At 35.0% G+C, this 26,574-nt stretch overlaps 1 protein-coding gene across 2 annotated transcripts in view; it reads right to left on the bottom strand.

Annotated features, from left to right (window-relative positions):
- The window catches only part of Dpyd (dihydropyrimidine dehydrogenase), a 693,666-nt gene that overhangs the window by 122,990 nt on the left and 544,102 nt on the right, over nt 1-26,574 (bottom strand). For both annotated transcript variants that reach the window (XM_013036036.1, XM_013036037.1), the window contains exon 19: nt 6,060-6,202. In XM_013036036.1, the coding sequence (XP_012891490.1) occupies nt 6,060-6,202 (143 nt within the window). The remainder of the gene's footprint in view (nt 1-6,059; nt 6,203-26,574) is intronic.

The following is a 26,574-nucleotide window of genomic DNA, read 5'->3' on the forward strand; positions in this document are numbered from 1 at the left end:
CCCATGGTTTCCCTTATTTGCAATATCTAGTATATGTCTGAGTCAAGCAGAAAAGGTCAGATAAGTTGATGTTAGGGAAATGAACCCTAAGATATGAATTCAAATGTTTTTTTTTCATGTGATTGTTTCCAACATACTTATAAGATTATTTCTTTGTTGCTTTGTATGTCCCTCCCCCACAGTATAACCTCTGCTTTTACTGTATTTGATGTTATAATTTGTGTAGGGGAAGGGGATAAACCAATTGTTTAAATAGGGATACAGGTGGACCCATTGCAACAATGGGACGTACAAGTCATTATGTCGAAAAATGAACTTTACAACTTTGGTGGGGGGGAGAGGAGGGTGGGTGCAGGGGTCGGGGGAGGATGGGATGGGAAGGGGAAACAAAGGAGGAGGCTACAATGCTTGATAAGAAATGTACTCATTATCTTGGCCATGTAATTGTAACCCCTCTGTACAGTATTTTCACAGTAAAAAAGAAAAAAGAAAAAAAAGAAATGCAGATCTAGGTACAAGGTGTCCATTTCATTTCTTTTGCATTTTTCCCCAGAATACGGTAGTCAATATATATTGTCTTCCATAAAACAGAAACATTTGCAGAATGGAAACTGACATTCCCACTAACAGGGCACAAGGTCTCCCCTTGCCCTGCATTCTGCTCAAACACTTGCTGATCAAAGCTATCATAATAGCTTTGGATCTTATTTTGGGTTTGGGGTTTTCCTGAGAATTTGTGATGTTGAACATATTTTGGTGTACCTACTCATTGGACTTTTATGTCTTCTTTGGAGAAATATCTTTTTAGATTCTTTGATTTTTTTTTTTTTTTTGGTCAGTCATGGGACTTGAACTCTGGGCTTGGGTGCTGTCCCTGTGCCCTTCAGCTCAAGGCGAGCGCTCTACTGCTTGAGCCACAGCGCCACTTCTGGTTTTCTAGTGGGTTTTTATTATTATTATTGGAGATAAGAGTCTCACGGACTTTCCTGCCCAGGTTGGCTTTGAACCGTGATCCTCAGATCTCAGCCTCCTGAGTAGCTAGGTGCCACTGGCATCCGGCTTCTTTGATTATTTTTAATAAGGCTGTATTCCTTCCTTCTCCTTCCTTCATTATAACCTTCTCTCTCTTTTCTCTCTTTCACTCTCTCTTTTCTTCTTTCTTTCATCTGATTCTCCTTCCTTCTCTTTTCCTTTCTTTTAAAAAAACGTTAAGAGTTTTTATTATGTTGTTCCCTTAAATGATACATGGTTGGTAAATATTTTCATTCATTCTATAGGCTGTCTATTTGCGGTTCATTTCCTTTGATGTGGAGATTTTCCCCATATTTTCTTCCAGGAGTTGTATTGTTTTAGGTGTTATTTAGAACTTGAACTCAATTTTAGCTGATTATCTCACCATTCTACCTATTAAATCTTTGGGAGTTATATTTAGAATTGTTAATTCTTCAAGCTTTAGTTTATTTCTGAACCCTCTGTTCTCTTTCATTGTTCTATGTTTTCTGTTCTTGTGCCATCAACATTCTTTTAATTACAGAAATTTTGTGATATAATTTTAAATCAGGAGTTGTGATGCTTGAACCTTTTTTTTTCTTTTCTCCCCTCAGAATCCCTCTGGCAATTCAGTCTTTTGTGATATTTTGTATTTCTATTTCAGAACAAGCTAATACATCTCAAGGAACTAAAAAAGGAAAGAAAATATAAAAGTCCAACATTAGTAGAATAGAATAAGGAATTATGTCGGTAATAAAAATAACTTTCTGTAAAATCAATAACTCATGACATGATGTCTTGCTGAATTTGCTAAACATTTTAAAATGAATATATGGTAATCCTTCACTGATTTTTACCAAAGTTGAAGGAAATTTCATACTTATTTGATGAAGCCATTATTATCCTGATATTAAAGCTATGAAAGAATTTTATAAGAAAAGGAAATTATATATCCTTAATGAACATCTCTAACAGTAATTGAATTCAATGGTGAACTGAATTCTACAGCATTGTAAAGGACTATCCATATGATCAAGCGAGATTTAACTCTTGGATCTGAGGATTTTTCAAGCCATACAAATCAACAGGTGTGATCTATCACACAAACAGAATAAAGGACAGAAAACAAAAAAAATCTCAATAAATACAAGGAAATAGTCTCAAATTAATATCATTTCATGATAAAAATTGTCCAGAGATACAGAGGTACTATAAATTAACACAATTAAGACAATCATACTTAATGGTAAAAAATGGAAAGCTTTCCTTCCAAGATCTGGAATGAGGATACCTACTCTATATTTCTGTTTAGCATACTATTAGAATATCTAGCCAGAGCACTACGATGAGAAAAAGATATAAAATCCAAAATCAGAAATTATCTCTGTAGATGGTATAGTCTTATATAAAGAGAAAGCTCTAAAGTTTCCACCATAAAACAAATTCAGTAAAATTTCAGGATACAAAACCAACATAAAAATTAGTAGCACTTCTATAACTATTAGACAAAGAAAATAAGCTCATTATGATATTATAAAACATTAGAATAAATTTGACTAAGTAGGCAAAAGATATCTACAGGGTCAACTATGAAACTTGATGAAAGAAATTGAAGAATACAGATACAAATAGGAAGACAGCATGTTTTTATGGTTTAACAACTAATATTGTTAAATTGTCCATACTACTCAAAGACATCTACAGATTCAATGACATTCTCATAAAAATTTCTATGGTATTTTTCAAACGAATAGGAAAAAACATCCACCAAATATGTCTGGGTTAAAGTGGTGGAGTCTACCATTGAAATGTTGGCATCCTTGTCTAGGTTATAGAAAAAGATAATAAAAATAAATAGGGCCACTAAGAAATGATATATTCCTAGCAGGAGTAAAAAGACTTCAGTGAAAAAAAGTCATCTATTAAATGCAATCTCAAATAAGGAAGGCTTTCAGAATGTCAACTGTAAGATTGTTTACAGTATGTTTTGATTTTTCAGGTAAATTAAGGAAAAAAAATGAAAGCAAGTGAGGTTTATGTCAATAAAAATGTGCCTGGATTTACCACTTTCACTTTTTACTTGACATTTCAATAAAATATGACCCTCACTAAACCATTTATTACCTTAGTACCTATTAGATGTGTTTGTAATTAATATTAATTATATATTTTCTGCTCTTGTTGGAATGTAAGCTTCATGAGGTTTTGTCTGCTTTATTTAAAACATTCTAGCATGCTAAGCACATAGTAGGATCCCAATAAATAAATTAAAAATTAAAAAAAATGAATGGATGAGTGATTCTGTGATAAATTCTGATTCATAAAGGAGACAGTTGATCACCTGTGTTCAACTGATGAAACTGTAATAACGTTTCAGTTTTCAAACATGGTTACTTTGCTCAAGTTATTCGGCTTAATTTTCAAATACATGAATTCATTTAAAATGGAAACTGAAGTGATTACTTTGAATATAAATCTTTATCCCTATTGTGAACTTATCAACAGTGTATGTATACAATAGGTAGTGTAGGTGGAAAAGAAGAATAGAAAAATGAATTTGTACTACTGTGTCTGTAACCATTATTTCTCTTCCATTGTATTAGTATCATAATCTAGACATTTACATACATTGCATTTGTCTCCTCTCTTGTATAGAATACATTTGATTACTTTATGCTTTATTTCTGGATAGAAATAATTAGAGCAATAGGTTTGATAAACATACAACCAGAGAAGGGATTGAGTTGGATAATAAAAAACCCCAACAGATGAAACTGGAGAAAATAAGAGGTCAACAATGGAGACATTTAGGTATTTGAGATGAATGGAAAAGACCAAACTAACTACTAGAGAGAATTTGGTAAGAAATTAAAGCAAACAAACAAGAGATTCTGACTTGTACCCAAAACCCAGCTGACATTAAACACTGTGAATTTGGAGTAAATCCACTTGGCAGAGATACTAGAATGTCTCTAATAATATTCAGTAGCCCAGAAGTATAGAAAATGAAAGGCTATGGTAACCCAGGAGCAGGGTAATATTCCGTTACAATGGAAGCGTGATAGAAATATTAGACATCTCCACCCTATTGAAATGCCAGGCCAAATTTGTAAATTCAAGTGTTTTATAGAATTCATGGAATGGAATGACTACTCAAAATACATCTTCATGCTGATTTTTTTTCACACTTTAGCTAAAATTGCTTAACAATATTTTCTAGCTGACTCAATATTTTCTAGTCTGACTCAAGTTAATGATAGGATCTATAAATAATGTGTGATTTTCTACCAGTAAAACCCTATGTGTGGAATTGTACATTTTTAACCAAACTACATTGGAGACAATATACTATAAAGCTTTGTAAAGGTCTCTGGGCCATTCCAAAACAGAGTTGAAGAAACAACTACTCTTTTTGCCATGTAGACATTCTTACTGTCTTCAAAATTTTGATTGAAAAGTCTCTCAGGCACATTTTATTTTTAAAAACATTTATTAAATTTATATTTAGCATGTACTTTGTAATAGTGTGATAGATTCCATTGTCTTAGTTTCAGGTACTCTATGAGTCTGCATTAAGAGATACCCATGTAGAAACCAAAATTGGCATAATTATTTCACCATGTGCTTTCATAAGGAAACATGTCACTCAACAAATAGTCTTAGGTCTTAAGGCCCTATCCAGTGTTTCTTCTACCCTCATTTCAGTCTTTTTTTTTTAATATTGGCTTTATATATAAGCCATTTTGTTGTGTTTAGTCTGGGTACAGAGAAAAATAAGTCTATTCCACACCTGGGAAGACATGTGCCTCCATTACCATCTTGATACTTATGAGTGCTTATTTCATAAGACAATGTAAATTAGGATTGTCAAATCAGAAACACAAGAAATTGGCACCACAATGTGCCAGAGAACATTAACATATCCAACTTGGATTTCTAATTACCATCAACACTAAATACCAATAAATAAGGAATGAGAAGTCCTATTAATAGAATAATATACCCACTGATTCTAAGAAATATTTGATCCTTAGGCCAAATCAGACCTCAAAACTTGTATAGCTCATGCCTCAGAGAAATAATCTATTCTAAAATGTGCCACTAACAGTAGGCTACAACTGAGAAATACTATGAAAGCTGTAATACTGTATCCATAATAAAATTTGGCCCTGAATGGGAATGCAGGTCTATAATCCCAGAACTTGAGAGACTGAGGCAGGGCCATCATATGTTTGAGGATAATTTGGCATATAGAGTGAGGCCCTGTAAATAACAATAAAATGCAATCGATAAAATTAAAATTACATATTTCTTAACTTTTATGACTTATACAGATGGTATTAAGAGTACATTTCACAACATTCCCCTTTATGAAAACAACAGCAGAATCCTTAGCTTTGTACCACAAGCTTCTGAACAATTTAAATTTGTATGTTGAAACATATCAAACCAAATGGTTTTCTCATGTGTCTGCCAGAAAGTCCACGTTAAAGCCTGAAATAACTTCAATTCCTTATGACATGTCTTAGGTCATATATTGGCCTTATCTTCAATTTCACTATCCTTCTCAATGTAAATTTTCCTCACATTTGTTTTAATTCGGTAATACTGTTTGCTCTTGGTATTTGGTCGCCTTTATTTTAGACACAGATGAGTAAGAGCATGTCTTTTGAACTCTGGGCCTGGGCGTTGTCCTGCGCTCTTCAGCTCAAGGCTAGTGCTCTACCGCTTGAGCCATAGCGCCACTTCCGGTTTTCTGCTGGTTTATTGGAGATAGAAGTCTCACAGACTTTCCGACCCTGGCTGGCTTTGAGCCGTGATCCTCAGACCTCGGCCTCCTGAGTAGCTAGGATTACAGGCGTGAGCCACCGGCATCCAGCTTAAGAGTGTGTCTTGAGGGGGACCGTAAATAAGCCTTTGGCTTGTCTAGACTCAGAAGAGGGGCTTAAGGGGTGCTTGCCACTCTGATCCCTAATTGTTTCTTTCTCTTAGAGGCTCTAAAATACGGATTTTTCTCCCACAGTATAACTATAAGACAAACTTTATAAAATGGCAGACATAAATATTACCTGGAGTACTGAAGCTCCACTGTGGAGAAACTGAAGTCCACTTTCCGCCGAGTCAATTCCACCGGTGGCCAAAATAGGGAATCCAGGCAAAGCACGGGCAATGGAAGTCACGGCTCTCAATGCAATAGGTCTGATCGCTGTCCCTACAGAAAATAACATCATTAGGTAGGCCATTAGCCACCAAAGCATGTCAACTTCTATTTACCATTATGGTTTTGCTTTTGTGCTGGTACTGGGGCTAGTTCACATTGGGGGCCCTGAGCAGTCATTTAGCTTCTTCACTCAAAGTTGGAGTTCTACCACTTGAGCCACAGCTCCACTTCCTGCTTTTTATTGACTAATAGGAGATAAAGAGTCTTGAGGACTTTTCTTCCCAGGTTGGCTTTGAACCATGAGCCTTAAGATCTTAGCTTCTATAGCTAGGAATAGAGATGTGAGCCATTGGTGTCTGGATACATTTACCATTATGTAATGATTATGTTTTATTGATCCAATTTCACATTTCACCATCTCTAAGATGTATACACATATATAATGTATGAGCCCTTTCTTTCATATACACTACCTTGTTGTTCGATGAATACTCATTTCAAGGACTTTGAGGCTATTGTCGAAGTTGTGCTCTGAAAATGGGTATAGCAGCCTCAGAAATCTTATGTCAAATACATGTAAATTACAATTTGATATATATGTATAAAGATTGTATGGAACATTTAAGCATCTGTTATATTAAAAAAAGGACAAGGAACAGCAGGTTCTAGAAACAAAAACAATCAATCTCATACAGAACATAAGTAGACATTCAACTATGTGATATCTGATCAAAGTGTAATGCAGCTGGTGTAAAAACAGAGACTCCCTACACAGGCACAGTGCTGAAGAACTTACAGATTCCATAGTAATTTGTACATTTATTTTCCATAGTTGGGAGAAATATAGTGAGCCTTATGTTGTTTTTCATATATTAGAAAGTTTGAAACCAAGAGAATTTACTGGGCTCCAGCACTTAGACTCTGTCTATATACATACACTTATGTATATCCCCATATATTTTAATTAGCCAGATTAGTATATTATCATCTAATAATCATGAAAACTACATGGATGAAGAGAGTACTTTGAAGTCATTTTAAACATGAACACACTGTTTGGTGCTTTAAAGATTACACATCCCAGTGTAAATTAATGCTTTCACTTACTGACTTCAATACTAAAGATTGAACCAAGTGTTAGTCAAGTGTTCTAGTCCCCAACATGCATACCCCCAGCCCTTTTATTTGTAATTTGGTTTTGTGACAGGGTCATGCTAACTTTGTTCATACTAACTTTGAACTCAGGATCCTCTAACCTCTCCATCCCCCAAACTTGGGATTATGGCTATGCCCATCAGGCTTAGCTACATTAATGCTTTTATAGTAGGAATAGAATTTGATATTTCTAGTGTTCAGTCAAAAGTCAGTAGTCCCTTTGAAGGCCTTTCCTGAACTAAAGACAAGTTCTACTTGTGCAAGAATTTGATATTGCCTTAAATCAATGCCCAAGAAACATAAATCTGCAATTGGTTCAGCCTCATGTGGAACCCTCACTACCACCTCCACTACCATCAGATTATCAGTACAGATTTATTGCAGGATTTCAAGGGAGTAGAATGGACTTTCCTTAAAGTGAGTGGCTTTTAATTTGAAAGGTTCTACATGGTATTAGTCCCATGACTAGATGATATTCTGGAATATGCAAAACTATGGAGAAAGGAAAAATTTAGAGGGAGCAGGCATTCAGGGGGAGGAATAGATGAGTGGACAGAGCAGAGATGATTTTCCAAAGATGTGAAAGCATTATGTGTGATATACTAGTAGTGAATGCACTTTGTTATACATCCACCCAAATTCATAGACTGTAGGGCACAGGTCTAAACCTAATGTAAGCTATAGGAATGGGACATAATCATGTGTCAGTCAAGGTAATCAATTCCAACCAATGTACTACTTTGCTCCCATTTGTTGAAAACAAGGAAAGGTGCGTCTACAGGGCGGATGGTTGCTATATGGTAATCTCCACACCCCCCTCTTGGTTTTGTGGTGAACAAAAATGTTCTACAAAGGAATTATTATTTGTTTAACATGGCTTTCTTTTTATCCTTTCCACAGACAGCAATTCAGATAAAACTAAATTTCCGTGCAATATTTGTTGAAATGTCTATTTGCTCCTCTGATATAGACTAAAAAACAGCTTCTTGTAGGATATAAGTATTTCTTAGTTGAGATTGTTTAATGCTGACCCTTCAGAATTCTATAATGGACAGTTGTAAGTCAAGGGAAATTAGAAAATGAGATCCTGATTCTGCAATTGTATCAAAAATATTTACCAATGATTTATTATTTTAGAATTTTCTATCTTAACCATTGAAAATAGCTGGCCTAGTAGATGGGATAAATTAGGGAACATATATCTGCAAGTATATATGTATATCTTTAGAGTCATTCCAAAGAAACCTGAAGAACAATAAAAGTTAAAGGAAAGCAGCATTTTTATAGAAATCTACAACTTCAACCTTCAGACAGATGTACAGCGATCTCCATATAATGTACTACCCCATGCAAACTAAGCTAATGGGTTCTTTATATACATGCTACTTTGAAGTAATAAAGAAATATTGGAATTCTCCCCCTTCCCTACCTTATTGAGTTTACCCAAGAGACTAAAGGAAATTTGAACTAAGCAGATAAATAATTTATTTCTAACTGCACTGTTAGAAGACTATCATTAGCACTAAGGGGTAACATTTCAAAGTGCTATACAGGGAATTGGCTGCAGATTCCAGTTGATATTAATGGACATCAAATGGGAAAAATCCCAGGACTCAGCTTTGAAAATTTAACCAGTTACATTTAAAGGGCAACATTATTACACAGGTGTTAAAAAGCATCAGCAAATCTTCGCTGGCATTTGAAGATGTTCAATTAGGTCAATACGACATTTTCTCTTTCATGTTTCTCTTTCATTTTTAAAACTTTTCTAATCTACCTAATGAACATAAAAACCTTTAAAATTAATAAAGGCATCTCTGTGGTTTTTTTTTCTTAAATTAAAAGTAATTATACTCTCTGGAGAAATGGAGTGTCCTATTATCAGGAAATAGTAAATTCAATTCCTTTATTCATTATAAACCCTATTTGATTTTTTAAAAAATTACTCACCTGATTTTTTGATGAGTTGTTCTTTTTATTTTAAATATATATTTTTTATTGAAAAGATACTGTACAGAGGGATTACAGTTACATGAGCAAGATAATGAGTCCATTTCCTATCGAGCATTGTTACCTCCTCCTTTGTTCTTCCCCTACCATCCCTTTCCTCCCCCCTCCCCCATCTCATCCCTCCCCCCCCCCACAAAATTGTAAAGCTCATTTTCAACATAGTGTCTTGTACATCTCATTGGTACAATGGGTCATCCTGTACCCTTATTTTATATGACATATACTCTACTTGCTCTCAGGATTTTTATGGAGAATAGGTTTTACAATGACTTTCATTCACAAAATAAAATAGGTGTCTGGAAGAAGTTGAATAGTTTTCTATATGATATTATATAAATTTCTTTTTATTTTTAATATGGTAGGAATAAAAATTTCAATGAAGATGAAATTTTCAGTGTAAAGAAAATATACCTATTAATATAATTTGGAGGTATACATACACACATATATCTGTTAAAATGCAAGACAAATTATAGCTATGGAGTTGATATTGAGATTGTTAAGGTTTATCTCATTTCTGTAATTATAGCTTTTAGGATAAAAACTAGGGGAAAAAAGAAGCCAGTTTGAGAGGCTTGCTTGAGAAATGTGAAAATAGACTCTATCCTGAAGGAAATAATGAAGTTTAAATCAAGAAATTGAAATCCTATTATCTTCAAAAACTAATAGATAACATGCAATTTAAATTAAGTTCTCATTTATGTGGGTGCCCAGGAGGTGAACATGACCGGAAATTCAGTTTCATTAAGCTACTCTCTTTCAGTTGTACAGAATCCTTCAATAAAACAGAGGCCAGTCTCGGATCCTCATGTTTTAAAACAAGCCGCCTGCTCCAATAAACAAACAAACAAAAAGGAGCTGATCTTTGCTTTGCAATGTTTCTACCAAGAATTCTGAGTTTTACTAGAGTGGCTCTCAAGGACTAGCTGATGGGCTAGATTTTCTAGTTTCTAATCAATCTCTGCCTTCCATGTTGTCACAACTTAAAATTCAAATCAGTGCCTTGAAGTAAAGAATTTCCTCGATAAATTGCACATAACTTTGTTTTGTTTTTGATAAGGAGAGATTTAGTATTACTTTAATCCATCTGATTCCGAGGGCAAAAAGAAGTTGTAGAAACAATGCTATCAGTTATAAGGTATCTTAAATACAATTTCAACAATGCTATTATGGGTAGCTATTATCGATTAGGACTTAATGTGCATATATGCATATATCATGACTCAATCAGACTCTCTGTTCAATCTTCACTTTCCTATCTACATCTGTCTATCCACAAAGTATTTACTAAACACCTATGTCTTTTTCTATCTTGATTAATCAGTTGTATCCTCACCATATACTTAGAACAGGAAACCTAAACAACTGCCTTCTAAATCTTAGTAGGTTGCTTCAAAGGAAATAATGAGTCCTAGTATACCATGTAGGCCAGTGTTCTACTAAGGAAATCACATTTGTTTGAACATCATTCATTTGGTAAGGATTATGAATGTGCATTCTAGACAGCCAACTGGAGGATAAATTACTGTCTGCAACAACATTTGACAATTGGGCCAAGTCCTGTTGTCTGAATCTGAGCTCCACTCCTCAAAGTCAGTGTGGTGGAGAGAAAATTTCAGAAGCTCACTGTACCTGAAATTTTGACAACTACAGAACAATGAAAATTGTAGTAACAACATCTTAGAATTGTGTGAGGGGGGAAATGATGTATATTCTCAAAGATACTCATGAGAAATTGTGGAAAGATTTGCTAAAATAATCTGAACTATCCTAAAGAACAACTGACTTCACAGGGAATATTTGGTTTTCTATTATTATTATTATTATCGTTATTATTATTATTTGTAATTTCTGGGACTTGAACTTGGGGCCCAGGTGCTGTCCCTGAGTTCTTTTGCTCAAGGTTAGTGCTCTGCCACTTTGAGCTACAGTGCCACTTTCAGTTTTCTGGTGGTTCACTGGAGATAAGAGTCTCATAGACTTTACTGCCTGGGATGGCTTTGCACCATGATCCTCAGATCTCAGCCTCCTGAGTAGCTAGGATTACAGGTGTGAGCCATCAGCACTTGGCTCTGTATTTGGTTTATCTTGACATCATCTTCTACGCTCTTCTTGTATGTTTACTGATGCACTGAAACAATGGTTTTTTTAAAATTCTTTAATTTTTTTTTTCTGTTTTCTTTAAGTAGTTATACAAAGGAGCTTCAATGTCAATTTGTGAAAATAATGAATCTTGATCAAGGTCACCCCTCTCATTGTCCTCCTCCATCCCTTCCAACCCCACCCATCACCGCAAGTTACCCAGTTCCAATTTCACATATGTACATTGAATATTATGACTGTGTCCACCTTTCCTCTCACCATTTTTCTCACTCCCCTTGCCCTCCTACCTCCAGACAAAACATGTTTCAGCTTCCTGCTTTTCATGTCAATAAATTAAAAGTTGTTCAAAGGATCCTTCCCTGAGTAGAACATACTTTAGTCAATTTGTGTATATAAGTATATGACTCCACGTATGTTTTCATACATGCGTATAATTTATATCTGCTTGACATAGGAGAGACAGCACACACTCTTTGTCTCTCTGAGCCTGACTTACTTCATGTAACAATTTATTTTCCAGATTCATCATTTTCCTGCAAATAAGAAAAAATTATTGTTCCCGATGGATGAATGTATATACACATACATACACATACATATATAATACAGCTAAGCACATACACATTTTCTTGATCTATTTCTCCATCAAAGGGCATTTGGGCTGTTACCATACCTTGGTTCTAGTGGACAGTATAGCTTTGAACATGGATATCCAAGATCTTTACTGTATCCTAACTTGTAATCTTTTGCATAAATGCCCAAGAGTGGTATCACTGGATCATAGGATAGTTTTTGCTTTAGTTTTTTTGAGTAATCTTCAAACTGCCTTCCATAGTAAAGGGAATTTTTAAATCAAACAACAGCATGTTACCCATGATAACAGAAATTTTTAGACTCTGACATCTTCAGAGAAGCCTACATGCCCCCTTTTTACCTCCTTCTCTATCAGCTGTCACTTAGTAGTGTCACAGTGCTGTTAAGGTAAAAAAAAAATCTCAAAGGCAGATATCCATATATTTAAGAATTTCTTCTTGGAGAATCAAAAGGTCTGTGCACTAAATCAATATAAGGATTTTTAATGACATTGGAAATGAAGTTTATTGGTGAATAAGGAGGGAGAGATTTAGTTCGCATGACTGAATCATTGAAGAGAAAGGGAATTTTTAATGGGCAAGACAGTGTGGAACATATGCTAATATTGGATAACTGGAATATTGAATAATTGAGTTTAATTCTGTTTGTTTTTTCCCCTAATCATTTGACTCCTAGGACAGCTACCGTTACACAATTAATTGTTAGAACTAAGTCCACAGTAAACTCCTGATAATAGCTCTAGCTGGCAATAAAACAAAAATTGGGTTATAATACTCACTTGTGCTCACTGTGTGTACAAAAGGAAAATGTAGTTTTAATTTGCTTACATTAATTGAAACATAATGAATTAAGTGGATAACAAATTCATTAGAAATTGAACTTTGACTGTCTAATTGTTAATAGTTTTAACACCATCCACAAGAAAGAAAATATGAGCAAATCAAGAATTTTAGGGATTTAGGAGTTGAAAGATTGATTTTTACACAATACTCATAAATCAAGCTTCAACAAATTTATGCCTCACTAAAACAAGTTTAAAATGTTAATGAAGCTAATATACTGGTAAATATGTGAAGCACAGCTATTTAAAAATACATCTTTACACATGGATTAAGGCCCTCTGAGAACATTAGCATAATTCAACCAGAAACGGAAGCATTCAAAGGAACCAGGGCTATCCATAGAGATGCAAAAAAATAAAAGGGAAAGGTGGAGAAAGAAAGTTCACTCATCTGATGCTGTTACTACTTTAGAAATCTCTTCTTTTGTCTTTTTTTTGAAAAGCTGACTTTTAATGAAAAAATTTAAATTTTAGTTGTGTTGATTTATCTTTTTGTTGTCTTTCTATCTTTATAGCAATGTTTATCTGCTTTAGAACACATTCAATATACCTGTACTCAATTCATGTTCACTCTATATGGACCTAGCATGTGTCAAACATCTTATTTTAATGCAATAGAATTAGTGATATTCACCAATGAGAGGACCTTGCCTTATTCTTTATGAAAAACTGTCAGCTGCCATTAGTAGAAGGAGCGGGAGCACCACTCATGGCCTGATTTCCATAGGCAGTATCAATGCTGGGTCTTCATATACATGTGTAATGGGACCCTCCTGACTATGAAGAAAGGGGCTGTCACTTCTATTTTTGATACAAAGAAAGGAAAGATGAAACTGAATAAATAACTTGTCCAATGCCAGCTCCTAAGAGTTGGACAGGAATAAACAATCAAGCCTCTGTGGCCCAAAAGTCCCTTCTTTTCAATTATTATTGAGACATCACACACAGTACAACAAATGCAAAGAGAACCAGCCTTGCATGGTCTTTACCTAGAAAAGCCAATATCCCTATCACCCAATGCTAAGAGCAGAGGTGCTAAATTCCAGCCAGTTAGTTTTAACGTCTAAGCTCAATTGCTTCCTTCATTCATGAGTCAAAGAAACTTCCTTTACCTAATAAACATCTGCCATATCTATCCATAACACAGAGACACAAAACACCAATACAATCATAGCAACTTTGGGAGTATCAGTGATCTAATTCATGGTAAGCCTTCAGCACAGTGGCTGGCCTGTCGCTTATGTAAGTTAATATTGTCAAAGCCAGAAAAAAAAAAGCTCAGAAAAATAAACATTCAGTGATAAAATTACATTCATACATTGTCCTTAGAAATCATGAATATTCATCAGTATTCATAGCTTGAATCTGTTGTTGTAAATGTATTTATAAGCAAATATTTATTAACCTTTCAAAGGTACTTTAAAAACCTCTGAAGATATATCTTTTTTGACCCACAAATTCCATTCTAAAAAGTCTATCACATTAGTATATATTACAGGTATGCCGATGGGTTGAAGGAACGTTTTAGTTTATTGTTTATTGAAATGTAACAGTGAAAATAATTTAAACACCCATGGAAGCTATTGGCTACTAAATAAATTATGCCTCCTCTATGTATGATATCCCAGGAAACCTTTAAAATGGACATATAATATCTGTAATGTGTAATGTTAAGAATTAATCACGAGTCTCACCACATATAGGGTATGAGCCCATTGTTGTCAGAAAGAAAAGTGTATGATTACATTTAGCATACGAGTGGCATTCAGAGAAAGTTGAGTTTAAAAGTATTCACAATGGTTCAAGAAAAATGTGGTATATATATACAATGGAATTCTATGCCTCCATCAGAAAGAATGACATTGCCCCATTTGTTAGGAAATGGAAAGACTTGGAAAAAAAATATATTAAGTGAAGTAAGCCAGACTCAAAGAAACATAGGTCCCATGGTTTCCCTTATTTGCAATAACTAGTATATGTCTAGGACAAGCTGAAGAGTTCAAAAGCTATGCACATATGACCATATAACCTGATACTAAGCGAAATGAACCTCAAGATAGGGACACAAGCGGTTTTATCTTTGTTGCTGTTCTTTTTAATGTACTTCTATGTGATTTTTTTTCTTTGTATGTTCTTCCCCCGTGGTACAACTCCTGTTGTCACTGTATTTGATTCTGGTGTCCTGCATCTTGTATATGCATTCTTCTAATTTGGAGAGGAGAAGAGAAATAACAACATGCTGAAATAAGTACACAGGATGACCATTATAACAATGAGATGTACAAGACACTATGTTGAAAATGAACTTTACAACTTTGCAGAGTTGGGGAGAGGAGAGAAGAGTTGGGGAGTGGGGAGGAAAGGGATGGTAAGGGAAAAATAAAGGTGGGTATAATAATGCTAAAAAAAAAAAGGTATTCACAGTCCTCAGGGCTGAGAAACTCAGCAAGGCCAATAGCACAAGGGTTGAAGGAGAACTTTTAAGCTTTCATATCTACTTACCATTTTTTGATTCTTTTAGATATGAAGGTGCTCATAACTTTTTGTGCAATAAAAGGATGACTATTTTTATAATGTTCTTAAAATTCTCTTGATACCAAAAGGATTCATCAGAATTATATATACAATAATAGATAGTTATAAAATAATTAAAAAGAATCATAAGAGTTGTCTTCAAACATGTGAAGGATTTCCAGGAAGAAAAGACAGATTCTAAAAGACTCATTCTAAGCATACATTAATAGTTTCATTGTTCTTATGTTTGTCAGTAATGTTTTGCAAGTTCAGCTTTGGAGACTTTTCAATCTCTTGAATGTTGGTGGTTGCTTGACAGACAAGACATAACAGAAAGACTTTTGCAGTGTAGGACATAGGAGGTCTTGTCTAACTCTAAATTTGAATTTTAATTCAAATTTCATGGTTTAAAGAGCATGGAATTTGCTCAACAGATTTACAAAGATACCAGAAGTGAAATTAACCTAGAAAAGAAGCAAATATGGTTACAATAAAAAATGAACACTAGATGTATAAGTTACTGACTTCTTTTGAGTGCTTTCTAAATGCCAGATATTTTCTTTTTTTTTTATTGTGAAAATACTGTACAGAGGGGTTACAATTACATGGGCAAGATAATGAGTACATTTCTTATCAAGCATTGTAGCCTCCTCCTTTGTTTCTCCTTCCCATCCCTTCCCATCCTCTTCCCCCCCCACACTCAATTCTCCTCCCCCCTCCCACCAAAGTTGTAAAGTTCGTTTTTGACATAACAACTTGTACATCTCATTGTTGCAATGGGTTCACCTGTATTCCTATTTAAACGATTTGTTTTTTCCCTTCCCCTCCACAAATTATACCGACATCAAATACAGTGAAAGCAGGCGTTATACTGTGGGGGAAGGACATACAAAGCAACAAAGAAATAATCTTATAAATGTGTTAGAAACAATTGCATGAAAGAAAAAAAAACATTTGAATACATTTCTTAGGGTTCATTTCCCTAATATCACCTTATCTGACCTTTTCTGCTTGACTTAGACATATACTAGTTATTGAAAATAAGGGAAACCATGAGACCTATGTTTCTTTGGGCCCTGCCAGATATTTTCTTCTGATTTCCATAACATTCTCTTTATAGCATCACTATGAAATAGTATTTTTGTCTCTATTTTTATCCAAATGTAACCTAAGACTCCATAGGGATTGCTATTACATTTTTAAGATCACTCCATTACAAAAATGTCGATCCAATATATGAATCTAGGTGTTTCTGATTTGCAAAACTATGTTCTTAACCAGACTACTGCATTTCTTCTTCATTTAAATGCTCAATTATCAATTAAGATTGAGAAAGATGAGTTGATATTTAAACTATATTATCCACGTATGATAAACAAGAGAAATAGCATCACATTAACTGTTGGATAGGAATTAAATTAAAGCTAGAGTAGTTAGTAATTGCTTTAACTACAATGACCATATGGGCCAGTTTTCCCATGAAAGCTCCAGTTTATTGTACTTATACTTATTTATAATTACATGAGATAATTATAAGTAGCATCCTCTTTCATTTGAAAAGTAACCCAGTTGGGAAGGTAAATTATAAAACTAGACTAGTTATCACCAATGATAGTTTGAGATAAGAATGACAAGACAAAAGACAATTAAAGAAGAAAAGTGAAATTTGATGACACAAAACTCCAGCCACTCTCTCTGTATAATTTAGAAACTCATTGTATGGTCCAAGACTTAGCATTCAATTTGCTATTTGAAGGAAAAGCATTTAGCATTTACCACACATAGTCTATACATGCTTTCTATTTTCAACCTGTAGGTGGCCACCACAAGCTACACTTATTAAACAACTCATTAGTAGCATTTTCAATACTGTCATCTTCAGATAATTAGCAATTTATTTAAATAACCAATTTCTGTAGAAATAATTGCCATGAAATGCCCTGAACCTACTTTTTTTATAAACTATAATAAAAGTGTTAAGATAATCCCTGACATTTGCAAATGCCATTAGCTCACCTTTCCTTTTGATAGTGCTGTGGCATTATGTTTAAACAATTACCTGATAACACCGCCATTTAATGAAACAGTACAGTAAGCACATTCTTCAATATGGCTAGGGAGAACATACAGATTTAGAAAGAAATACAGTGTGTAGACATGTTTACACTGAGGAAAGACACAGCTAAAAGAAAGGATTGCTGAAGTAAGGCCTCTATTTGTTATTTTCAGGTTGTTTGTAGCTCTCACAATAGAGGCAAGCACATAGTTACTTTCTTTGGAGCAAGAATGGAGAACTTCATAAGCCTATTTACGCAACTGGTTAGTATAATTAAAATCATATGAATCTATAAATATGTATAATGTGCTCCTTGTATGGTTTGATTGCTAACCTCCATATAGAAGAAAACAAACAGTGAATTTTTCATCTCTCAGTCTTAAATACTTAAGTACCTTTTTACTTCACAACAATTCACACTTTTTAAAGTTGGTCTCAGAGAAAATGCTACATGGTTTGTAGATCTCAGCTGGAATTTCAGCAGTTAGCATTTAGCTTTTAAAATGGACCAAAGTTCTAAATTTGTTTTTTTTTCTTGCTATTCAGCAACCTACCCCCAAACCAAGAGCCAAAGATCAGGGAATAAATGGTGCTGCTAAGTAATGCATAGAAAATTGTTTGAGACTTTCATAGTTTTCATGTCATTAGCTTCACAAGCCAAAACAAAATTTTACTGAAGCCAATGCCAATATTGTTTTATGACTAGACTAAAATAATCTTGAGAACCTGGAAACAGTATACTAAATGATCCTTGTATTATTTATGTATTATTTACTGCATCATTATAAACCATGCATTGTGCATTATTAGTACCATTTCACTCAGGCTCAAAGAGTTAAATAGCATGTGTATGTACAGATGTGTGGTTGTGTGGCTACACATGTATTATGACAATGAAAGAAAAATGTACAAGGTTATGGTCAGGGTAAAAAAAAAATCTATTGCTAGGATTCAACATGAGCAATTTTCTTGATTTCCAGCTAACCAAAAACCCTCTCTGAAGTAAGTAATCTTTCCCAAGTACGTCTTCTCCAAGTTACTGCTACTTTTTTTTTAACGAAATTATAGTGTTTACTGTAAGTATAAATAGAAGGACTAACTATTCAGAGAAGATATTTTGAACCATGACAGAGTAAATAGACTCAGCATATAAAATATTTATGATGCAACTTTGCTTAAGGATATACAAGTAAATGCTATAGTACTGCACGAAAGTCTCACCGTTCTCTGTGTATTCAGTATGGTTCCCATCATCATGACTATGCTGATTAGAATGACCTTTGCTTTGGGAAAACCCTGGATAGCATTTTTTTTGAGAAATAACAAACAAACCAACAACAAAAGTAACAGAAAAAAGAATTCACACCCCCACTCGGTTAGCATTCTTTCTTTCTCTGGTAAGCTGTGATTTCTCTTCTGTCTGCCACCTGAAGCTGTTTGCTCTGTGGCCAGGTGTCCACGGTAGCATGACCATTCTGGTTAAACTTTTCCTTTCATTTTCTGCAATCATCCGCTTTTCACTTCACAATGGATTACATGTGCAAATCCCTGTGCTCTGTGATAAGATACTTTCCTCCGTGTTGGCTGAAACACAGCTGGAGAGTGGGCAGGACTAGGCAGGGGTGTTTGGTTCTCTACTTTAGAATAGACAACTGCCAAACACCATATGCGGACAAGGGGCAACTCCACTTGGCCCTTTGTCTGAAGGCCAAACTAGCTCTCATCCTACCATAGACGTGAGGTCTGGCAGCATCTCCTTTCATACCACAGGGAAGCTCTAAGCCCAAATGGGGGGTTAGCCTCACGCAAGCTGTGGTCTCTGAAACTTTAAATGATTTACAACTCTGGGTTTAAACTTGAGATGTTCTTTAGTCAAATGGGTGGCTAGATACAAGTAGCTCTTTGGATAATCCATTAAGCAGGCAAAACTTCTAACATATGCAATTTAGACCCAGATACAATCAAGGAGAACCATCTATAAACAGTTAGCATAGTAAAGGACAGAGGGAGTATAAAACCATCACTACAGATTCCAAAATCATTTAAATTACAAGCAAACAAATAGTACAGCTTCATAAAATAAATCCAACAATTAAAATAAAAACATAAACAAAATTCCATGCAAGAATACAACCAATCAAAATCAAAACAAAACAAAATGAAATAAAAATAGACTCATCACTACTACAGAAGGTGAATTCATAATAATAATAATCACAACCATTTTCACAATGCAAGCCATAGGCTCAAATAGTTTCACTGGCAAATGCTTCCTAATTCAAGGAAATAATAATCTTACACAAATTACTGTAGGAAATAGGAGAAGCAATTCCCAACTCACTTTATGAGGTCAATATTTCTGATGCTAAAATCTACTAATACTTAAAAAAAGAAAATAAATTGTGGACTGACAAGATGGATGCATTATCAGATACCCAAGTTCTGGGTATATGATCTATGAAATATGAAAAAATTAAATTCAGCAACACACATAAAATATCACAATTAAATGAGGTTGAGGGTGAAGTTGGGATAGTATATTAAAAAATCAACTAATATAACTTACCATGTTAACAGAATAAGCAGCGAAGGGATATGTCTCAAGTCCAGAACAGTTCATTTAAGGAAAATAAAAAAAAAACTATCGTTGATGACTATGATAAAGAAAATAGGAATAAAAAACACTTCAACAAACAAGAACTACCATTTTGAGTCTTTAACTCCCATTCCTCTCATGGGGAGCAGGAAATGTTTCTCTGTCTTTCTCTTTTCCCCCTATTTGAACTTGTTATACTAAAATAAATCCTTACTACAACTTTTCTTTAAGATGAGCATCTTTCAAAGACTCTGTCCTACGACACAAGAACATTACCTCCTCATTAACAAATAGGAAATGAATCTCTGAGCTTCTAGGATAAAGGTGAATATACTGAAGGTCATCAGTGGAAATGCATTTACATTGGATGATAAATCTATGTGAACAAGATGACTCCTCAGAAGCTATTTTCTATCTTTGTCATGTTGCAGGGCCTCTTTAATGTTTGTAATCGCCATTACACATCATCACTTAGATACCCATGAGCACTCTACACCCCCCCTGCAGTGTCCGGGACAAATCACTGATCACTGAGAAGTAAGGACATAATATTTTATTAGATATTCTGGCTGGACTAAACATTAAAAAGTATGACTCCTAGACCAGTCAGTCATGCTAAACCCACTCTATCTGGAAAAGCAGTGTCAGCCTGCCACAAAAGCAGGCTGGCCCTTTTCAGACTGCTGTATCCAGTGAGGCCCCAGAGCCAAATTTCAAAAATGTCATCAAATGATCACAAATATTGTTAACCTATAATGAGAGTTTCTGTTTCTGCACTTTATGCCCAAATTGGTATTTGAACATATCTTTACCTCTCAAACATCGACAACAACAACAAAAAAAAAACAACAAAAAATAAACCAAGAGAGAGCAAGCACACAAGGGTATGATTCCTATTAAAACCTTGTAATCATAAACTCATCTTCCCTAGCTAAATCTCTAAAATCCATTTGGCTAGTAGCTGCATCCAGCCTATGAGGGGATTGAGATGAGATGAAATACCCTTTCTCTATTTTACTTCTCCAATCTTTTATGTGTTCTGGTGATATTTCAGTCTCTTGTCAAATTGAGGTCATTACTCCTCTGTCAGTTGGCATGGACGTGTGGGTGGATTGGCAAGCGTGCCTCTCTGGATGACGAACTCATTGCCAAATGGCAGTCAGCTAACTTCTGCTTGCATGAGAAGGAGACCGCCCATTATCGGGTCCAACTTAGTGGCAAAGGGTTGTATATTGACAAAATCAAATGCACACATCTAAGTCAAATGTGATGCATATGTTTTCCCTCATTCATGGATGATCTTCCCATTTATATTGTTGACATAAGTGTTTTTTTATCATCCAAAATGCTTAAATTCTGTATAATGAGGCCAAACAGCATTAGACCATTCAGATATGGCTATTGGGCATCACAGCTGTGCTAAACTCAGTTACAGAGGGATGGCTAGAACATACTTCCCATCCATGACTCAAGGGGAGAGAGCTTTTTTTTGTAACTTTTGCCAACATTGCTATATTTTATTGTTGTTTTCAAAGAGCTCAAAGACACTCTGAACTTTGCCAAAGTTTCCAATCAGCTGGAGTTTTTCTAATTTGGGGAGGGGAAGGGAAATAACAAAATGCTGAAATAAGGATACAGGTTAACCCATTGTAACAATGAGATGTACAAGATACTATGTTGAAAATAAACTTTACAGGGCTGGGAAGGTGGCTCAGTGGTAGAGTGCTTGCCTTGCATGCCTGAGGCCCTGGGTTCGATTCCTCAGCACCACATAAGCAAAAAGAAAAAAGCTGGAAGTGGCGCTGTGGCTCAAGTGGTAGAGCGCTAGCCTTGAGCTAAAGAGCTGAGGGACAGGGCCCAGGCCCAGAGTTCAGGCCCCACGACCAGACCCTCCCCCCCAAAAAAAAGAAAGAAAATAAACTTTACAGCTTGGGGGAGGGGAGGGATGGTAGGGGAAAAACAAAGGAGGAGGTAACAATGTTTGATAGGAAATGTATTCGTTACCTTACTGTAACCCCTCTGTACATTGTTTTTACAATAAAAACATATTGTTTTTAAAAGACAGTGTAATTGAGTGCAAGTTGAAAGCAACTGTATTCAACTACAGTAGTCTCTCAATTTTTTTAAAAGTAGAACTCTAATCCACTTTAGATAGGGCCAATTGTCCTAAAATATACCATTTTTGGAACACCTATGTTTATTTTACTCTATGCAATGAGAAAGGAAATATAAGAAATGGTCATAAGAAATGGTTGACCAACAGGAAATAGCATGGAAAATGTCTCTTGTTTGTATAGTACATGGTCATTTATTTATTTATAAACTCTAGAACCCCAGAATTCTTATTTACTGAACACTGGAATAGTATGATGCAGTTCGTAAAATTCTAGATCTGCAAAACACCAAACGGTTTCAAAGTTTCAGGGAAAGGGTGCACGATGTGTTTCTTATATCTAGTACAAACTTTATTAGAGAAACATATTTGTGATTGCCAAAAAGTGCTCGCACTCTAAAGACTGTAGGCAAACCAAATGCTAACAAGTTTAATTATTCACAATAGCACATTTATGGAGAGCGTAATGTCACAATCAATGATTACAAGCTCATACAGACAGCACTGTAATAATTCTACAAGGCATGTTCAGAAGTGAATAATTTAGAATTTGAAATCAATAGTATTTAGAGACATTGGAAAATGTCAAATGGAAAATGAATGCCAGTATTTGTTTTCTTTCTGGAATATTTTTTACTTCTCAGATCTTAATTATTCTTTAAAAAGATTTCCTAGTATGTGCAAGCAAAAGAAAACATCTGCCCAATGAACACTTTCAGCAAAGCAAGGTTTGCTGGGGAGCTAGTTCATACACGGGAAAAAAGCAAGTATTTGTGAGAAGTTGGTCTGAGTTTCTCCCCTATTACTAGCCTCTTGGTTTTCCTTTCTTATTCCCATACTTCTATCCCACAGTGGTTTTATTCCATGTATTTCTTTGTTTGTTGTACTGTAAAATACCATCTTTGTCTCAAATTCTTCCAACACAAGGTATTGTTTTCATGAATTCTTAAATTAGCATATTCTTTTATAATTAAAAGTAGAGGGAGTTGAGTTAGTTACGCGAGACATTTATGTTCTATATTTTCACCATTTCTGCAAGCCTAAATCATTTTAAAGCCAAACTTCATTTAAAAATTTTTCTTACATAACACTTGGAGTCTAGCTATTTATATAAAAATATCAATTTGGCTATATTGTCTGGCAAAACCAAAAAGACACAGACTTACGGATATTGGAAATCGTTTTAAAAAATGTTCCTATAAATTGCTATTACTAAGAAAAAGCAGTAATATGGCTCTTCCTTCTTAAGTGACCCAATGTACATAAACCATTCTACAGAGGCTTTCACTTAAATCTCAAAAAATACCAGGAGCTTTTATATTTTATGCTAAAAGGAGTTAAATATGTTACCCTTGTAACAATAACTAGTAGATCTGTATTCATTCAAAACTATTAAATCCCAAGCCATTGCTGCTTTCCATATTACTTCTCTTCCACAAATTACCATTTGCTATGTATTTACTGCTTCCCTGAACTTCATCCTGCACACACACACACACACACACACACACACACACACACACATGCCTACACATTGTATGTATGTGTGTACATGCTTGTACAAGTGGTCAAAAGAACCTTTCAAACAAATTTCTATTCACTCTAAAGACAAAAGGAAAAAAAATCTCAACATTTTTCTACCAAAGCTCTTTTAGTTATGAAAGCATGTAGTTGTCAACTTGAATCCTTGCTGGTTCTTTTTATTTTTTTTAAGACTTCTAAAAAAAATATATTTAACTAAATTGTCCATTAATGTAGTGATGGCCAATTGCCTTATGGACCATCAAATTAGCCATCATCTGAGAAAGAAAGGGAAGAATATTTAATTTCAGGTTACTCTAGAAACTATAGCAACCAGACTGTCTGGCAGCCAAAGGGTGGAAAATCCAGATTAGATAGATGGATTTATTTACATATTCACTTTTACATTAAACAGAGTGGATGGCACATCCCTGTATAAAACCTATTATTTAAACACTTCAAGTGAAAAGTGTTAAAATAAATGACTCATGACTTATGAAGTGTTAAAATAAACGTTTATTTCAACACTATACATGTCATAAGCCATTTATTTCAACACTTTCTACTTTACAAGACTCACACAAGACTCCTTTGTTAAGAATATGTCAAGAGTCTCAGAGGTGGAGAATAAAAATGAGAGTTCTCAGGCTAGAGTTTTGGTTTGGGGGAGCCTATAATCAGAAGGCAGGATAAAGTGTAACACCTGACAAAAACGTGTGAGTGCGAGACATACTGTTCATCAACACCATGTTCTATGTCTAACTGATTCTGAGACGTCAAGACCTGCGCAACAGATGACAAAAGAAATGCACCACGCTGGATATTTCTGCAAGAAAACATATGTTCCGTTTCACGTTTCTACTCATTAGAGGCGCATGATGCAATCTAATGTCTCCGGAGAGCCATTTTTCAAGAAGCAAGCAGCACTGCGTGCCTAGAATATGGTCAGGAGATTGTGTAAGTCCCATTCTAAGTGTCCTCTGAAGAGTCAATCATAGAATCCTCCCAACAGTAGGGAGAAAGAAATATTTTTATTCAACTTTTTTTTTCAACTCCTAATGAAACAATCAAATCCAGGGTGGCTGGGTAAACTGACCAAAAGAAACTGGTACAGTAGAACCACAAACTACTCATGCTGAATCATTGTATAGTATCTCTTAATGATGGTTAAATAAGGAGCAGTGATCAATTATGAAGGGATGTATCAAGTTAGTGGAGGTCAAGTAGTCTGATGAAGGCTAGGTCAGTGCAGATGGTTAAGTGACATCAGAAAGTGACAAGAACTTCAGTAAATGGTGAATGGAGACAGCACAATAGTAGTTTGGGGAAAAAAGAAGGAAAAATAAACAGAATTATTAAACATTAAAGCTTTTTTCTCACATAAAAACTCAACAAGAGTTGTATTTTTAGTCACTCTTCATATCCTTCACCCTATCTGTGCAAGGCTGAACTTGAAAGTTGATATGGACAATAGCTGATATAGGTAGATAGGTAGGTAGGCAGGTACACATTTCCTTACAGAAGTATACAACTTTACCTTTCACCACTGCCATTCTGAAGACTCTAATTATTTTATGATTGAATGGCATATATTGCAATGAAATGTCCTCATAGGGAAAAAATATTATGTTTTTACCCTTTTGCTTTCTTTAGCGGTGATTAGTTCTCTAAATATAAGGTATCATCACTTCTCCAAAAGCATTGCAGGTTATATGATTGTTCCTCTGAAGTTGGCAACATGTAATAAATGTGCTTTATTCCTAGACATCAATCAGTTTCAAGAATGGCGGTTGCCAGTAGAATGGTAATAATGGAAACAGTCGGTTAATAAGTACTACAGGCATTAAAACACCACAGGATGGGAGGTGAAGTCTTCTTGTTATCAAAGAACACTCTTGTATAATTATGGTTTTGTAACTAGTTACATCAGTTTCTAAACATTTAGTTTTTACATTTTCTGTACCTTGCAAAGAAAGTAGCTCACACGGTAGTATTTCACACTGATATAAGAAATATTATCCAAGAAATAAAAAAGAATGTATATTCTGGCTCAATGTGGTGACATTGATCATTTAATCTCAACAGTATTTCATTTAAGTAGTTGTTAAAAGCAACTACTTTTGAGAAGACATTGAAATTTACTGTAAATGTACAGAATTAAAGTAACACTATTTAAAGTCTTGGGAGTAACCTGGAATGTAAATGCTTAAGCAGTTTATAGACTATAGAGATATATTTTATTAAATATAGGCTTAGTTAAAAAAGTGATTTTCAAAGTAAAACTTCATTTTGTATTAAAAATATTTAAAATTTAGTCCCTCACCCAAACTGGAAATCTGTGTGTGTATGTATATATTTGTTGTTGTTGGAGAGAGCATTTGTAAATTGAATATTGATAGATAATCTAACCTCCTATAAAAAGTCTAGTGGGGAGTTCAGGAGTTCTAAGAGCAGAAGGGTCCCAGAAGTTTTCTTCCCCTCCCCTCCCTCCCCTCCACTCCCCTCCCCTCCCCTCCCTTCTCTTTCCCCCTGTCCCTTTCCCTTTCCGTCGGTCGTGGGGCTTGAACTCGGCCTGGGTGTTGTCACTCAGTTCTTCAGCTCAAGGCTTAGCACTCTACCACTTGAGCCACAGCACCACTTCCAGTTTTCTGGTTGTTAACTGGAGATAAGAGTCTTGCAGACTTTCTTGCCTGGACTGGCTTTGAACCTCGATCCTCAGATTTCAGCCTCCTGAGTAGCTAGGAGTTTATACTGAATAGCATGAATGCATTTGTTCACTCTGAGGGAAGGGTTTCTTTTCTTTTCTTTCTTTCTTTTTTTTTTTTTGTTGGTTGTGGGGCTTGAACTCTGGACCTGGGCTCTTTAGCTCAAGGCCTAGCACTCTACTACTTGAGCCACAGCACCACTTTGGGTTTTCTGG

This window comes from Dipodomys ordii, unplaced genomic scaffold (assembly GCF_000151885.1).
Source record: "Dipodomys ordii isolate 6190 unplaced genomic scaffold, Dord_2.0 Scaffold242, whole genome shotgun sequence".
Classification (NCBI taxonomy): domain Eukaryota; kingdom Metazoa; phylum Chordata; class Mammalia; order Rodentia; family Heteromyidae; genus Dipodomys; species Dipodomys ordii.